Source organism: Phocoena sinus, chromosome 7 (genome assembly GCF_008692025.1).
Source record: "Phocoena sinus isolate mPhoSin1 chromosome 7, mPhoSin1.pri, whole genome shotgun sequence".
Classification (NCBI taxonomy): domain Eukaryota; kingdom Metazoa; phylum Chordata; class Mammalia; order Artiodactyla; family Phocoenidae; genus Phocoena; species Phocoena sinus.
The window spans coordinates 39631492-39649117 of record NC_045769.1 but is presented as its reverse complement, the minus strand read 5'-3'; the positions used below and the strand labels follow the sequence as shown (position 1 = coordinate 39649117).

The 17626-nt window shown below is 38.8% G+C and overlaps 1 protein-coding gene across 1 annotated transcript in view; it reads right to left on the bottom strand.

Moving 5' to 3' along the window:
* Positions 1-17626, bottom strand: part of DNAH7 (dynein axonemal heavy chain 7) — a 306947-nt gene that overhangs the window by 102569 nt on the left and 186752 nt on the right. Inside the window, 5 exon segments of the mRNA XM_032637818.1 lie at positions 2591-2820; positions 5024-5896; positions 13254-13473; positions 14688-14814; positions 16884-17052. Coding sequence (XP_032493709.1) covers positions 2591-2820; positions 5024-5896; positions 13254-13473; positions 14688-14814; positions 16884-17052 — 1619 coding nt within the window.

The following is a 17626-nucleotide window of genomic DNA, read 5'->3' as shown; positions in this document are numbered from 1 at the left end:
AACAACATTATTGTTCCTTAAAATCTTTTTATAATCAGTTATTTTAAATAGACTTCAGTGCCCAAAATATATTATTTTGAATGCTGCCAAATGTGGCATATAATTTTAAGGTGTGTTAAGTATCTTGAAATAGGAATTTTTAAATTTAAGATAAAAGTGGCCAATAGAGAATAAAGCTCAACACTTTTTTGGTGCAAAATTATTATAAGGTAATAATTGATTCAAAATAATGTTATATATATATATATATATATATATATATATATATATATATATATTTTTTTTTTTTTGGCGGTACGCGGGCCTGTCACTGTTGTGGCCTCTCCCGTTGCGGAGCACAGGCTCCGGACGCGCAGGCTCAGCGGCCATGGCTCACAGGCCTAACCGCTCTGTGGCATGTAGGATATTCCCGGACCGGGGCACGAACCCGTGTCCCCTGCATCGGCAGGCGGACTGTCAACCACTGCGCCACCAGGGAAGCCCAAAATAATGTAATATTTTAACATACTTTAAATTTTTATCTGCATTCATATGTGTTCTAGAGATAATTATACATTATGAGTAGAGAAAACGCTTCTTTATAATTTGTTTCATTTTAAATATTTGAGATGCCATAATGTCTCAAAGTAAAAGGTGACACATTTTAGAAATTCTCTTCAAAAAGTTGGTTGGAGTAGGTAACAAACCAACCTGATAATTGTCTAAAGGTGGAAGCGCACTCTTCAACTGAGTGCTTAACTGGCTTGAGCTGGAAAACTGAAAAGGCTGTCATAGGGAAAAAAAAAACTTTACAAGTCAGGACATGCTACACTTTTGGCATTTGTGATTCCCTCCGAGCAAAACTTGTTACAGCAATGGGAACTGAGGAGACTGGATAGAGGATACCATATTATCTGTGAGTTTGGTTTCAGTGGAACCTGTGTGGAGCAAGCACTGGAAAGGTCTCACTCCTGCCAACATGAAGCAGTTTCAGTGTGGTGGTTCATCCCACATGATGCTTTGCTGGCTAAAACACTGGTTTCTTGGCAGGGAACCTGATAACTTGCTTCGAGGTTACAGTACTACCTGGCTATAAGGAGATCTAAAGACTTTAGCTATTAAAGGAAGAATAACTACAGGGTGGGAATTCTAGTTGAGGTAAAGGAGAACATTTCTAAAAAGAGGAAAGTTGAAAGGCCAACAAGAATATCTTAAAATGTCTAGAAAACTATTACTTTCAAACTTTCTCTAAGTTTGTATATCATGTTTATAATCTTTCTTCCAGTTAGGATGGCCTTAAATACTGTGAGCATATAATCAAACAGAAAGATGAGTGATACCCCCAAATTAATCAGACTCCCCAAGTGGTTTTGATCTCCCTGGATGGGAAAATATGGGGGGAAAAAGCAAGATTCCATTAGGTTAAAGATCCTAAGATCTACATGGAAAGAAATAATAAAATGACAGCCAAAGAAATAGCAAAATTCAGTTAAGTCGTGTAGCAGCCTTGGGTGGGACTTGCAGATTTCACTAGGTAGATGGGAAAAATACCATTGGTATGATTCAACATGGGGTATGTGCCATGATGAATAGGAAAGCTATGACACTCCTGCTGTGGAAGGCATTACAAAAGTCACTATAAATGCGGCTAAGGAGTTTCCCAGCAGTATCTAGGTAGCATCTTGGACAATACGAGAAAAGGTACTTCAAAATGCCTAAGATAGTGAGTTAGCCATAGGAAGATTTAGAATGAACTATAGTTAATATGCAAAAACTAAACTTATTATTTTTTTTGTCAAGGAATCTGTGCACATTTGGTGTTTTAAGTATTTTTTTAATATTTAGAAGAATTTGGTCAATTAGATGAACAGATCAGCCTTGTACTCCAATATAATTTATGTAATTGATCAACAGAGCTAATTTGTGCTTTGAAGTAAAAAAACTCATTAAGTTTTTAGACAGTAGTCAAATACTGAAAAGAACTTAAGGCTTACCATATGTATAAGTTTAACTTACTAGATTTTAGAAATTATTTAAGTACCTGGGAAAGTTTAGTTTGATAAATCGGACTTCAAGAGGGAAATAAAAATATTAAAAATTACAAATGCAATATAAAAAATTGCTTAAATTCATATAAGTTTATTGATGTTTGTATTGATGTTTTCAAATAAGAGTTTACTTAAAGAAGGAAAGCTGGTTATGTATATTGAGTGGCTGTCTCTGGGTTTCAGCTGTTCAATACCTAAAGAGAAGGTTTATTTATTATCTAATTACTTATTAAAGAAAAATTACTCCCTAGTGTTGCTTACCCAATAGCATTGTCAAAGTATCCTGGAGCCTTACCACAGCTCTGAGTGGCACACCTTCATTCCTTAAACAAATATGATTATGCATTTATCATGTGCTGGGCAATGCCTCTGCACAAAAGAATAAGCCCTGTTCCCTACCCTAAAAGTGTCTGTGGAGTAAATCATTTAATGATGCAACAAAACTCACAGTATATACATATATGAAATAAATCTCTCCCACATCATTGCTATGTCATTTTTGTCCACACAAATGTTTTTAAAACCACCACAGCTTACTTTGAAATAAGAAATTTTGTTTTTACCTCCTTTTCTTTTCCAACAACAGTTTGAAGGTAGAAATTAATTCAAGATAAGAGGTAGGAGTCACATAATTGTATCTTTGAAGTTCAACATAGAAGGATGTCGATAAATCTACAGCAGAAGTGTGAAAGCTTTTACACAACTCAATACAGCCATCTCGTATTTCCTCTGACACTTCAGTGTCTTCCAAGAAGCGGGAGGCAACTGCCTGTAGTGCATCTTCAGGCCAGGACTGAATTTAAGATAAATGCTTTAGCACATGATCCAATTTACTGACAGGAGTTTGTTATTACTGCGGTCCTTCATGGATGGTGGAAATGCAGGGGAAAACATGAGGGATGGGGGGGGGACAGACACTCATGAGGAACCCCCAAGTATTTGACCCCTTATGACAGGGAGCCAGTAACTAATGTGTATAATATTAACCCTTCATGGTTTGTTCAGGGGTTAGAGAAATTGGGCATGAGTATTGCAGGAGCAAGGAAGAGAAAAGGAACTAAATTTATAGAATGTCTATCTTTGTGCACATTCTACTATTATTATCTTGTTTAATTCTCCCAACAATTCTGAGGTAAATGTTACTATCCTTTCCCCTAAACTCCAGAATTAGATCAACAACTACCTCTTTGATTTCTCTTATAACCATCTCAAACTTAACAAGTCTAAAACACGGTTCTTATCTCCCCCAAAATAGTTGCTGTCCTCCCCAACTTAGTCAATATCTCCACCATACACCCAGTTGCTCAAGCTAGTCATCCTTGATCCCTCTCCTCTTCCTCAATCCTACATCTATCCCAAAAGCAAGTCCTAAAATAGCTTCCAAATCTTTTCCATTCTTTCTATACCCACAACCATCATTGATTGCAGTTCAACTCTCTGTTACCATCTTCCTGGAATTTTCCAACAGTGTCCTAACTGGTCTCCCTGCTTCTGAGCTCTATGCAGCTGCCAGAGTGATCTTATCAAAGGCAAATTAGCTCTTTTCACACTCTCAATTTACAATCCTTCAAAGACTTCCCAGCACATTCAAAATAAAATCCGGGGCTCCCCTGGTGGCGCAGTGGTTGAGAGTACGCCTGCGGATGCAGGGGACACGGGTTCGTGCCCTGGTCTGGGAGGATCCCACATGCCGCGGAGCGGCTGGGCCCATGACCCATGGCCGCTGAGCCTGCGCGTCCGGAGCCTGTGCTCCGCAACGGGAGAGGCCACAACAGTGAGAGGCCCGTGTACCGCAAAAAAAATTAATAATAAAAAAATGATATCCGAAGTCCAACTTGTAAATGTCTACCTGATCTGGCGCTTCCCACCTTTCTGACCTCAGCTCTACGACTTCCCCCTCAGTTACTGTGCCCCTGTCACCCAGATTTTCTCTCACGCTGTTCATTCCTTCTATGTAGCTCCTTGTCTTCACTAATTTATTCTCTTACCAGATCCTCTCAAAACTGGCACTTTTTGTCCTTCATCTTTCCTCGTAAAGGTCACTGATTCAGAAAACCTACATGCTACCCTGTATGATGAATTATTTTTCACTAATTTGCAAGTAAGTAAGCAAACGCAAGGAAAGCAGAAGCCTAGTCTATTTCATTTTCCTATTCACCTCCAGCTTTAGGATAAGACCTGCTACAAAGCAAGAGTTCAATAAATATGTCTTTCGTGAAATAATTAATCTTAGCAGGAAATGGAGGAACAAAGAGGCTATGTAAATTCCCCAAGGTCAAAAATTCTTATGTGTTAGATCTCACTTACAGGATCTCTGCCACAGCTTGCAAACTTCCTACCCCACCCCCTTGTCTGCTCCGCACTTCCTGATACTGAAATTTACTAGAAAAAGTGGTCTCTGGGGCTTTCTTCCTTTTGATGCCCTGCTGGGTTTGCTAATGGAAAGAGGCTGGAAAAAAAAAAGAGGTAGAGGCATTTCTACCCCTCTTCCTTTCTAGCAGAAGCTGAGCTCTAGGTTTTGGGTTCCTGTTCCTATCAGACATTCCTATTTCCTCAGCTCCAAGTTCCAGTAACACTTCTTCCCCTCATTCCCTTCTTTACCCAGCTGTAGTAACATCTTCTTACTACACTCCACCAGTTCCTGCCTGACCATCCCTCTCAAGTTCCTTTAATCCTGCTTACACCTCTATGAACAGTCCCCTCATTCAACTTTCCTCAGTGAGGCCTTCCAGGGTGCTCTCTGCTCCCTGTCAGGAACCTGACTGATACACAACTTTATCCTAAAACTTTCTACAATAAATTGATGTCAGTGACTGTATGCACTGGCAATAAGAAGTTATTCTATTATAATGATTTTTGAATTATTTCATAAAATACATTATTATTGATCAGAAAATTCTGCTAAGCTACAATTTGGTGGGGGGCTCTAAAATAAGTCATGCTCATGATGGAGATTCAATATTTCTAGAAGTCTATCTAAATTTACATGACAATACCTGAAACCAGTCAATGGTACAGCAGTTAACAAGAGCAGGGAACTTTCTAAGATGAATCCGAAATGCATCTCCAATGGGACTCATGGCAAGGACAACATGCAGTTGGTTGCGGCAGCGATCAATAAACATGTTGAAAAGAGCTATGGGGCTTCCATCAGTTTGTTTGGTTTTATCCCGTTGGCGATCTAAATGACGCATCTTATCACATATCTCCTGCTTCTCATCCAATGCAAAGAGATTCGGAACCTCCCCAGCATTTAGTAGATTGTTGACATCTTCTAGAAATGACTCCTTTTTAATCTGAGTATCTGTAAACAGGAAGACACCCTGCATCTCCCCTTCTGCACATTTCCTTAAGATCACTTTTAAGTCTTCATGCCACTCAGAATTATCATAGCCCTTGGAGATTTCAACCTGGAAAACTGAAGAATCAGCCATGTGGGCAGCTAATCTGGTGACAGACTGCCTTCCACTCCCTCCAACACCGACCAGAAGAGCATGGCTGCGAGGCTGCTTCAGGATCCTGGAAATTCGGCTGATGTGCTCTATGGCAAATCGGAATAAGACAAGGTTCAGGGTTTTTTTGCTCATATTGTTGTATTCTTCTAGATGAGCTTCTACTATCACCCGGAGAGCATCGACATTTGCAACTTCTCTGTAGTTGGTATCCTCTCTCTTGGGATCATGGAAATCACAAAACATTAAGCTGTGTAGGTCGTCTTCTTCCACCACTCCATCATTATCAAAATCCAAACTTTGAAAAAGCTCATGAAAATTTTCATGCATATAGTTTTTCAAGATTTCTTGAATGTAGTTGATCAGCCAACTTCTGTCTGCATTATCCACAAGGCGATCGTAATACACTCTAAGCACCTGTATAATAATTAAAAAGCAGCTTTAAGAACTGACTCTTCTATTTTTTTAGTTTCATTTCTGTGTTCATCTGAAGTAATATAAAAGGTGCTGTCAAGAAATTTCTATGGGTTTTATTAAAAGCATATCCAAACGAGGACTGGTTCATAATAATATTCACTTTAAATATTAATTTTAACCATATATAGTTGGAATAATACATAGTTACACTGTTATCAATAAATAAAGGTAAATTGGGGGAACTGAAGTAGATTAAAGATATGCAAAGAGCATTAAAGACTACAGAAGGGAAAAAAGACTAGAGAAGGTAAGGGACTGCATTTGCTGCTCACTCAGATATAGATAACAGAGCTGGGCAGTACTGGTATCTAGGGTTTTGCAACTCCCTTGAAGTGATCTTTTCCTTTTCTCAGCCAGATAACATCTTGAAAATTGTTGTCAAATCAATATATATATATATATATATTTTTTTTTTTTTTAATAAAAGTACATTTTCTAGATAAAGAGGGAAAGTCTTAGGTGGAGGGCAAATTTGTCTTATTTTTGTTGTAAGTAATTGCAGAGGGCAATCTACTAAAATAAATCTCTGCTTATCTGCACATGTTGTGGGACTGCAAAAAGTAGTTAATCAGGCTTGCTACATAAAATAACTATTTCCTCAGAGTATGAATGTCCCTTGGCTGCAGTCTGTTTGGGACTGAACTATGTTCCCCCGCATATTCATATGTTGAAGTCCTAACCCCCTTAATGTGACTGTATTTGGAGAAAGGTCCATTAAGAAGGTAATTAAGGTTAAATGAGCTCATATGGGTGGAGTCCTAATCCTATCCACTGCTGTCCTTACAAGGAAAGGAAGCAACACCAGAGCTCTCACTCTTTCCCTGCAGACACACAGAAGAAAGGCCGTGTGAGGACATAGGGAGGCCCTCTGTGAGCCAGGAAGAGAGCCTTCACCAGAAATCCACACTGACGGCAACTTGATTTTGTATTTTTGGCCTCCAGAGGTGTGAGAAAATAAATTTCTGTTGTTTAAGCTACTCAGTCTGTGGTATTTTTGTTATGGCAGCACTAGTAGACTAATACACACGAAAATAAGTAATGCATATTTTTGTCAGCAAACTTTCTAACATTAAACCTGTCTGCATCAGCTTCTTCACCTTATAAAATAGAAGTAGTAATACCTGCCTTACAAATATCACAGATGCATGGCAAAAATGAAATGACAACAAATGTGAAAACACTACAGAACTGAGAAATGTAATTATTACAAACTGTCTTGGAATCAGCCTAATTGTGTTCAAGAGTAATGATTTTATGATTCCTTTCCTTCTGCTAACTTCGGGGTTTTTAAGCTCAAAATGGATTAAAGACCTAAATGTAAGGCCAGAAACTATCAAACTCTTAGAGGAAAACATAGGCAGAACACTCTATGACAGAAGTCACAGCAAGATCCTTTTTGACCCACCTCCTAGAGAAATGGAAATAAAAACAAAAATAAACAAATGGGACCTAATGAAACTTCAAAGCTTTTACACAGCAAAGGAAACCATAAACAAGACCAAAAGACAACCCTCAGAATGGGAGAAAATATTTGCAAGTGAAGCAACCGACAAAGGATTAATCTCCAAAATTTACAAGCAGCTCATGCAGCTCAATAACAAAAAAACAAACAACCCAATCCAGAAATGGGCAGAAGCCCTAAATAGACATTTCTCCAAAGAAGATATACAGATTGCCAACAAACGCATGAAAGAATGCTCAACATCATTAATCATTAGAGAAATGCAAATCAAAGCTACAATGAGAAAGCAATAATACTCCAATAAAGACTAAAAAAAAAAAAACTACAATGAGATATCATCTCACACCAGTCAGAATGGCCATCATCAAAAAATCTAGAAACAATAAATGCTGGAGAGGGTGTGGAGAAAAGGGAACACTCTTGCACTGCTGGTGGGAATGTGAATTGGTACAGCCACTGTGGAGAACAGTATGGAGGTTCCTTAAAAAACTACAAATAGAACTACCTAATATGACCCAGCAATTCCACTACTGGGCATATACCCTGAGAAAACCATAATTCAAAAAGAGTCATGTACTAAAATGTTCATTGCAGCTCTATTTACAATAGCCAGAAGATGGAAGCAACCTAAGTGTCCATCATTGGATGAATGGATAAAGAAGATGTGGCACATATATACAATGGAATATTACTCAGCCATAAGAAGAAAAGAAATTGAGTTATTTGTAGTGAGGTGGATGGACCTAGAGTCTGTCATACAGAGTGAAGTAAGTCAGAAAGAGAAAGACAAATATCGTATGCTAACACATACATATGGAAACTAAGAAAAAAAATTGTCATGAAGAACCTAGGGGTAAGACAGGAATAAAGACACAGACCTACTAGAGAATGGACTTGAGGATATGGGGAGGGGGAAGGGTAAGCTGGGACAAAATGAGAGAGTGGCATGGACATATATACACTACCAAACGTCAAATAGATAGCTAGTGGGAAGCAGCCGCATAGCACAGGGAGATCAGCTCGGTGCTTTGCGACCACCTAGAGGGGTGGGATAGGGAGGGGGGGAGGGAGGGAGACGCAAGAGGGAAGAGATATGGGAACATATGTATATGTATAACCGATTCACTTTGTTATAAAGCAGAAACCAACACACCATTGTAAAGCAATTATACTCCAATAAAGATGTAAAAAAAAATGAGTAATGATTTTAATGTTTTCACTGCTGTCTGGTTGACATAATAGTGTCATCCTTTTTTCTAACAGCAGTAGCTACACAAATGGTATGACTGAAGCCTCCCACATACTCCCCCCACCCCAGTTCAAAAGCTATTCCTCTATGAGACAATTGAGTTTCCCAACATATGACAATAGTCTCTTCCTCGGATTGAGATACCGAAGACCTCCTCCTTCTTATGAGAAAAAGGAAACTAAGACAACCTCACATATTGGGCATCAGTGTCTAAGCATGAATCAAGTATATTATTATCTAGCTGCAATTTAGCAAGAACCTAAGGCAGTGTTTCTCAGGGACTGTCAACACACATGAATCTAGGGCCCCACTCTGGACCTGCTGACTTAAAAGTTTTGAGGATGGCGACTGGGAAGATCTTTATTTCTTTTTAAAAATTTCCTTACACGAGGCACAAAAATCTTACGTGTACACCTCCAGGAACTTTTACACATATTTACACCCAGGTGACCACCACCAAGATCAAGATATAGAACATTCTCAATACCTTAGTAAGCTCCCTCACTCTCACTTCTGCTGATACCTGCCCTCCTCTCTTCCGTACAGGGGACTATTATTCCATTGCCACCCCTTATATTTTTAAAAGTTGACACATAAAATTTTCCATTATAAATCTAAATCTTTGCAGGGGAAGTAATTTCTGGCATATTTATATTGTATTTGTGCTTTGAATTCATTTGCCTCAAAGTCTTGATTACAAATTGCTTTAATTGGTACATAATTTACACATCATAAAATTCACTCTTTTAAAGCATACGATTCAATGGTTTTTGTAGAATAGTCACATAGTTGTGCAGTCATCACCACCATCTAATTCTAGATCTTTATCATCACCCCAAAAAGAAAACCTGTACCCATTAGCAGTCACTTATTATTATCCACACCCCATATGCCGCCACAGCCCCTGGCAACCAGTAATCTCCTTTCTGTCACTATGGATTTGCTTATTCTGGACATTTCATATAAATGGGAAAATATTATATGTGGCCTTTTGTGTCTAGCTTCTTTCACTTAGTGTAATGTTTTCTAGGTTTATCCATGTTGTAGCGTGTATCACTATTTCTTTTTACGGCTGAATAGAGTTCCACTGTGTGTATATAAACACACACACACACACACCACATTTTGTTTGTCCATTCATCAGCTAATCTATATTTGAGTTGTTTCCACTTTTGGCTATTATGAATACTTCTGCTAACACTCATGTACAAGTTTTTGTGTATACCTATATTTTCACTTCTCTTGGGTATATAGCTTGGAGTGGAATTTCTGGGTCATATGGTAACTCTATGTTTAACATTTCGAGGAACTACCAAACTGTTTTCCAAAGCAGCTGCACCATATAATATTCCCACAAGCGATGTTATTATCCAGTTGTTCTTTTTTTAATTACAGCCATCCTATTGGGTGTTAGGGGGTACTTCACTGTGACCTTGATTTGTGTTTCCCTAATTACTAGTGACGTTAAACATTGTTTCATGTACCTATTGGCCATTTGTATATCGTCTTTGGAGAAATGTCTATTCAAATTCTCTCTCCACTTCTGAAATAGGTTATTCATCTTTCACTATTGCTTTGTAATAGTTCTTTATGTATTCTGGATATTAGATGCTCATCGGATACATGATCTGCAAATATTTTCTTCCATTCTGTGGGTTGTCTTTTCGCTTTTTAGATAGTGTCTTTTGAAACATGAGTATTTTTAACTTTGATGAAACCCAATTTATCTATTTTTTCTTGGGTTGCTTGTGCTGAGTATCTATATTTAACAAGCAAACCAGATGTTAGGCACATTTACGATTGAGAGCAATGCAGAAACCAAAGGGAATGCAAAATAGTAAGCCAGTTTTATATCTCAAAAATCATTTAGTGAAATTATATTGGGTTGTCTAGTTTGGCAAAAGTGTGTGGAGAGGAAACAGTCACCTAAAGTAGTGAACTCTTTTTGAGTAAACAGAAATAAAGCGCAAGTTAAGAGTGTTAAGCTCAGTCACGTTCTATTGTTTGAGATGGTGAGAACAATGTGCCTAGCACTGTGCTCAGCAGTGTGGACAAATCCGTGAGGGAAAAAAATCCTCTGCCCCCAGGAGCTGGCATGCCACCTGCAGGAGACGGACAACCAACATAACAAATGGACTGTGCAGCATATTAGAAGGTGACACATGCTATGGAACTGCTATGGAAAGAAGAAGAAGAGAGCAAGTCAAACAAGACTGGAACTGCTAGTGGGATGTGAGGCTGTAGCACTAATTAGGGTGGTCGTTGTGCCTCACAGAGAAGGAGAGATTTGATCAAAGGCAGTAGGGAGCCAGCCCAGAGGGTCAACACCTGGGGGGAGAGCATTCCAGGCAGAAAAAAGCCAGGAGGCCTGTGTTGTGGATGGACGAAGGTGAGAGCAGGAGGTAACCTGAAAAAACTGGGGAAAGGTACACATACAAGGTCTTATGGACTGCTGGACTTTTATTCCAAATTCCTCCCCACAAAGTCAGGTGCCATTTCAAGGTTTTGAGCCAAGGACCTAAACTCATGACACTATATGAATATGAAGTAGTCACTAAAAATGAAGAGTTATTACATTATGAACCTTATTAAATGCCCAAAGAGCTCAACAGCCATTGTCAAAACTCAGTAATCTGACATCTGAGGCAGGACAGGACCTGAAAAAGGCTAAAAAGTTTAACTGTACATACCACAGATATACAACAGCAAATAGGAACTGCTCTCATGATTGGAAGAAAGCAAAGCATTATAATCCCACATGACGAAGCATGTTATGGACAGTAAGATGCCTTCTTTCTTCCCTTTATGCACTCATTTGACAATATTTCTGGAGTGCTTGTCATGTATCAGGCATTGTGGAAAGCAGTGAATAAATAAAGCTGCTGCTCTCATAAAGCCTCTGTTCTAGTAGAGACAATAAGTAAGCAGAAATATAGACGGGGTCAAGTGACACTCAGTGTTACGAAGAATAAAGCGAGACAAGGGATAGAGAGCTATAGCGCGTAGAGATGGTCTAAGACGAGCCTCTATGGTAAGGTTATATTTGAGCTGAGATCTTAAGGAGGTAAACGGGCAAGCCGTGTGGATAATGGGTGGAGTGTCCTAGGTAGAAGGAATATCAAGGGCAAAGTTCCCGAGCTGGAGGATGCGAGATGCTTCCTAGAGGAAGATTTGGCCTGTGACCAAATGCTGTCTTAGGTAATGTGCTCCTTCAGTGAAGTCAATGACATCCTCCCCTCCCGCCACTCTCCCTCTATACCTTTCAGCACATTTCTGTCACCCGCGTGGCCTACCAGGCTGACAGCCTGTGTTCATGTCCCAGAATATGGACCCCACTCAGGCAATTAAGTGACCTACAGTGGAATCTGCAGATCATACTTTTCCAAAGAGTCACTTTTAGGGACCTTGCTGTGGCCGAAATTTCTGAGTGGGATGGACCTTCACTTGGGCATATATTTGAATGTGTGAGGATACAGAAATTCAAACTGTAGATCTAAAAAGCCTACAAAGATCGAATTTGGTAAAGCCTTTCTGAAATTTATGTCTCTGTAACACATGGTTTTAACATAGCAGTACATTTCCATTTTCTAGATTTCCTAACTACATTAATTAAAATTAAAATAACCATATTAGTTATATATTAAAAAGAGAAAATTTTCCTCCCACTTTCTCATATTCTTTGCCTATTTTAAAAATATTAAACTTCTTTCTTTTTTTTTGGCTGCATTGGGTCTTCGTAGCTATGCGCGGGCTTTCTCTAGCTGGGGCGAGTGGGGGCTACTCTTGGTTGCGGCGCACGGTCTTATTGCGGTGATTTCTCTTGTTGCGGAGCATAGGCTCTAGGCATGCGGGCTTCAGTAGCTGCAGCACGCAGGCTCAGCAGTTGTGGCTCGTGGGCTCTAAAGCGCAGGCTCAGTAGTTGTGGCTCACGGGATTAGTTGATCCACAGCATGTGGAATCATCCTGAACCAGGGCTCGAGCCCATGTACCCTGAACTGGCAGGCGGATTCTTAACCACTGTGCCACCAGGGAAGTCCCTGAACTATTATTTTTGATGCATTATTTTTTGTATTCTTTTTTCTTTCTCTCCTGCCCTTCCTCTACAAGTTTTTACAAGAAAATGTTCACCCATGTATCTCTTCCCAAAGAGAAATATATTTTTATATAATTTCTATGTTCTCAAGTCTAGTTTACTCTGTAGTTCTTTTGGCATCTAATATCACTACAAGTAAGTAATGAACATAAATACATTCACTTCTAATGAAAACAAAAGTGTTCCATCTCAAAATTATTTGAAGTCAAACTAACAAGGATTAAGTCACTTCAAGGAGACCAAGAATGATACCTACTTTGAAATAGCCTATAAATCAACAGAAATTCCTGAAAATGAGAGATAAGGCATCTTAAATGTCATAAAACATATTAGCAAAAAGTATTTTTAGACATTATCTTGACCATTGGCCTTCAGAATGCCAAATAGTGGAATCCATTTATTTAAATTGCTGAATACTTCTTTCTATGCAGTTGTTGGCATGGTAAAATCTTTGTTTCCTGCATCATCATATATCAGTAACATGGAGATTTACCTCATGAACCCAAAGACGTTTAATCACATCTTTGGTTTCTGCTGTTTCTGGTCTTGACAAACACACACCCTGAATGACACGGGAGAAATCTCGGAGGTTGAACAGGTAGTGAGATTTGGCTGGAGTAGGCAAGAGATTCTTCATTGCTTCTTTATACAGAGTCATCGTACCATTTACAATTTGTGTGGTCAAATCTAGAAAACTGTCTGGAAATTTATAACTTAAAAAAATTTTTTAAGTAAAAAGAAAGAAAAATGTTAGCAAATACAGAATTATGATACATAAATGATATTTAGTATGACTAGCATGAATTTTTTCTTACGATTAAATCAATTGATTTTGTTTACAAAATTACCATTTCTTGATATGATAATAGAATTTTTACTTCTTTTAAAGCTACTTTCCATTCATTATTTTATTTTATGTTCAAAGGAACTCCATGAGTAAGCAGGACGAATTTAATGAACTTAAGACTACTGACAGAAAAGCCAGCCAAGGAACCCATATTAAGTAACTTAAACCCAGAGTCCACTAAACGATGCTTCCTAACCCCTTTCACCCCCTGGCATTCTTAATTGCATAGAGATAGAATCCCTGAAGAACACTGGTGAAATGGGTATTTTCAGAGAAAGGGAAGGGAGAAAATAAAAACACAGAAAAAAAATAAAGAAAAGGGAACAAGAAAAGGAGAGTAAAAAGAAAGTAAAATGAACAATGAGCCAGGATTTTTTTTTAAGGGCAAAAGGAATAATTAGGGTAGAAAGAACATGGGGAAAGAATATCCATTTGAAAAAATTGGCTCTATTTCACTTCTGGCTTGACAAGGGGTCCTCCATCATCACTGGATAGGGCAAGGAATGACAATTTCCTGAGGACGGTGTCCACATCAGGGAGCAAGATTTGCACTGCTCAGGTGCACTTGGCTCCCTGACCTCCAAGTATCTTGTGGAGAAGTGCTGAGTGTCCAGAGCTAGGAAGCAACATTTCCCCAGGGTACAGGCTCCAAGGTTATACTCAAACCTGGACATGGACACCCCTGGGGAACTCAAGAGTTTTACTACTGGGTGTCAAAGTCACAGGATAAACCTGGCAATCTTTCCAGCATTAATTGAACTATGTGGCAAAAATTCAAAATATTGATCATTCCAACATGGACATATTATACAGCGTGAGGCAAAACGTGTATGGATTTTTAGGTTAAAATCCAACACTTCAGAAAAATAAAGGAAAAAGAGAAAGATACTGCAGTCCCTTTGTGTTATGTTCCCATACCTGGAGATGGGAGCAAAGGAGGGAAGCAATGTCACCTGTCTTCTTCCGTGTCTAAAGGTGCTTTCATGGAAAAGGTTGAGAAGCACTATTTGTACTGACATGTTCCCCAAAGATTTTACACCCCCCCCAATGAAAAAAATAAACGCACCTTCAATTACCTACCAGGTTTTTAAATGCCAGGTTAAGATTCTAGAGAAGATTGTAAACATGGATTTATCACTAAACTCATTGATTGTTATAATATTGAAATGTCGCGTGTATCGAGGAGTTATTGGATTTCGACCACCACCTAAATATGAAAAAGGATAACCCTTAACAGTGTTATTCGTATATACCAGAGCATTTTCTCTACACTTTACAGCATAAAACAACGTGCAAGATGGATAAATTCACAGCACACAGAGAAGAATAATCGATTATTTGGATAACCTTGACCTCAAAACAGTTTTCTCCTCAACCTCAAGGTGTTGTTTTCTAGTTCAATGATCTGAGTAAGTTCAACTAATTAGATATAATCTTGGTCAAGTGTATTTACCAAAGGAAATTCGACCAGACAGAAAGAACCAATGGACACTTTCTCCACGACTCATACATAGCCCAAAGCGGTAAACCATCAAACATTCTCATTACAATACAATATTAAGATACAATGTTAATACTGTATGCAGTATTAACATAACCCTGGTGATTCTCACCGACCATACTTTAGGGTCCTTTCCACATGGCTGAAATTCAGCATGACCTTGGCATACAGCCTCATTCTTCCCCCACATCTTGAAATAAATTTCCCTAGGACTAGTCTATGTGGTTCACATGGCCACTTCACTGGCTGCCTGTAATTGTAAAAACTGGGGGGTTATCTTATTTTCACAAAATACTGATTACATTTTCAAATATGAAGTTTTAGTAACAGACTTAGAATGTAACATCACTTTACAAAATTGACTGATATTATCATCTTTACGTGTATAGACAAAATGCATTTTCTCTTTAAAGGGATTCTATCATGAAATCTTTGGTAAAGAAGTGGTGTTAAATGTGCATGATACCTTTATATTGCTTAAAAATATGTAAGTTCATGTCTTATGTTTGTTTTAAACCCGGTAAATCTGTCTTTTGCTTCTACCACTATTATACTGTGCTGATTCTGAAAACATGGATAATGTGTGAAAGCATGTAACTAGTTGCCTATAGATCAAAACAGTTATGTATCTCTATGTATTTAGACGCTTATAATAAACACTGATTTACCTGGGCAAGCTTAAGGAGATGGTAAAAGGGCTGCAGAAGGAAAGGTCAGAGATCATATACTCAGCTCTATCTTCAACCCTTCCTCCCAGAGAATACTCAGAAATGGTGGTCTTTTTAGAAAATGGGGTCCAAGAGGAAAAGACACCTCATGGATTTAGCCTGCTCCTCTGTCCAGTCCTTGAGGAGGCCAGGAAAGTGGACACTTAGTACAAATGACTGCTGGGTAGTGGGGGAGAGGCAAAGTGGAGCTAAAGTCTGGGACCCAGGAGCAATAGAATTAAAAAAAAAAAGAGTGGGGGGAGGGGGAAAGCATTCAAAGTGGCCCAGGGAGTGTACTGAGAGCAATTACTGACTCAGAGCAAACTGTCTGCATTGTAGGTCAGATAAAGGTCAGGTGGTTCAGAGGCAAATACCGGAGAGATTCCTTGAAGACATGGTACATCAAGAAGGGGAATTTTAAAAAATATAGGATACCAGCTTGAGTTCAGGAAAAGAACAGTTAAAAATGTCCAGTCAGTTGAATCAAGCTGTTTCAGATATTCTAGAATAAAAAACTTCCCCTACATAGAGATCTCTTTGAGTTTACAAATTTCCCCTGAAAAGTATAAAGGATCTCTAAGAGTTAATTATTTTGGCCATTTCCTACTCAAATCCCCCCTCCACAGTCTGTCTAAATCCAGAGACTCACTAAAATGGGAATTGATTGGGGTAGGGGAAAGGTGTCTATTGAAGCAGGGATGTTTCGTACAGTTGAAACTTTAAGGAATGAAACGGAGGAAAATGAGCTTCCCCAGGGGGATCTGGGTTCTCAGGGGATCTGGGACCTCAGAATGCAGGAACAGGAAATGGAAAGCAAAGTCCCAAAAGGTAGAAGAAAAAGGATTTGGAAGAGCTGTTTGGTTTGATGAGAATGACTCCAAGCAAGTCAACCCACTCTGCAGTGCTGATCATTGTGGTCACTCTGTTAGGTCACAACGTACAGACATAGAAAATATATACACAAAACATTGTAACTCAAGTTATCCGATTCCTCTTTCTTTCTTTCTCCTGCCTTTTATATATAGCCAGAGTGATTTTCAATCTTAATCACAAACTCAGAAAACGTACCTGGAGGTCCCATAGCACACATGATTTGAATGTCCACTAGTTTAATCATAGAACAATCTTTTAGGTCATACCAATTCCAGTGATCTAACCATTGTCTAAGTAACTCGATAGGAGGTTGAGCCCCATACACCTCCCGAGCAGGCATATTGACATCATCTACAAAGACAACCTGACAACGAAAGGAGAAGAGAGATTAGAAAATATTAACATCTTAATATAGTGTCCTATGGTGCAAACACTGTTCAGGCAAAGAATCAGGTTATCTTCTTGTGGGGTACATATGTGAGAAATGATGGTTTCTTTTCACATCAGGAATATCCCTTAGCATCCATGTTACCAAGGAACAGGGAGACAGTCTTATTACTAACCTTTATAGTTAAGAGTTTAGAACTTATTAATCCTCTCATGCAACTTTTCTCAGTATTCCTTCTCTTTTTTCCTTGTACAACTTCAGTACATTAAAATAAATGAGGAAGGTGTGATTTTAAAATGATTATAACCTCTGAGTGATGACAGTAAGGTTGGGAAGTGTATTCTTTTTTTTTCTTTTGCGGTACGCGGGCCTCTCACCGAGCCCGTGTCCCCTGCATCAGCAGGTGCACTCTCAACCACTGCGCCACCAGGGAAGCCCGGAAAGTGTATTCTTGGTAGAGGAAAAGTCAATTGATAGCTTGGTTGTTTAAAGGCCAAGAGAGCAAGAAGCAAAGACTCCGATGAGTAAAAATGTTAATGAGAGAACTAGG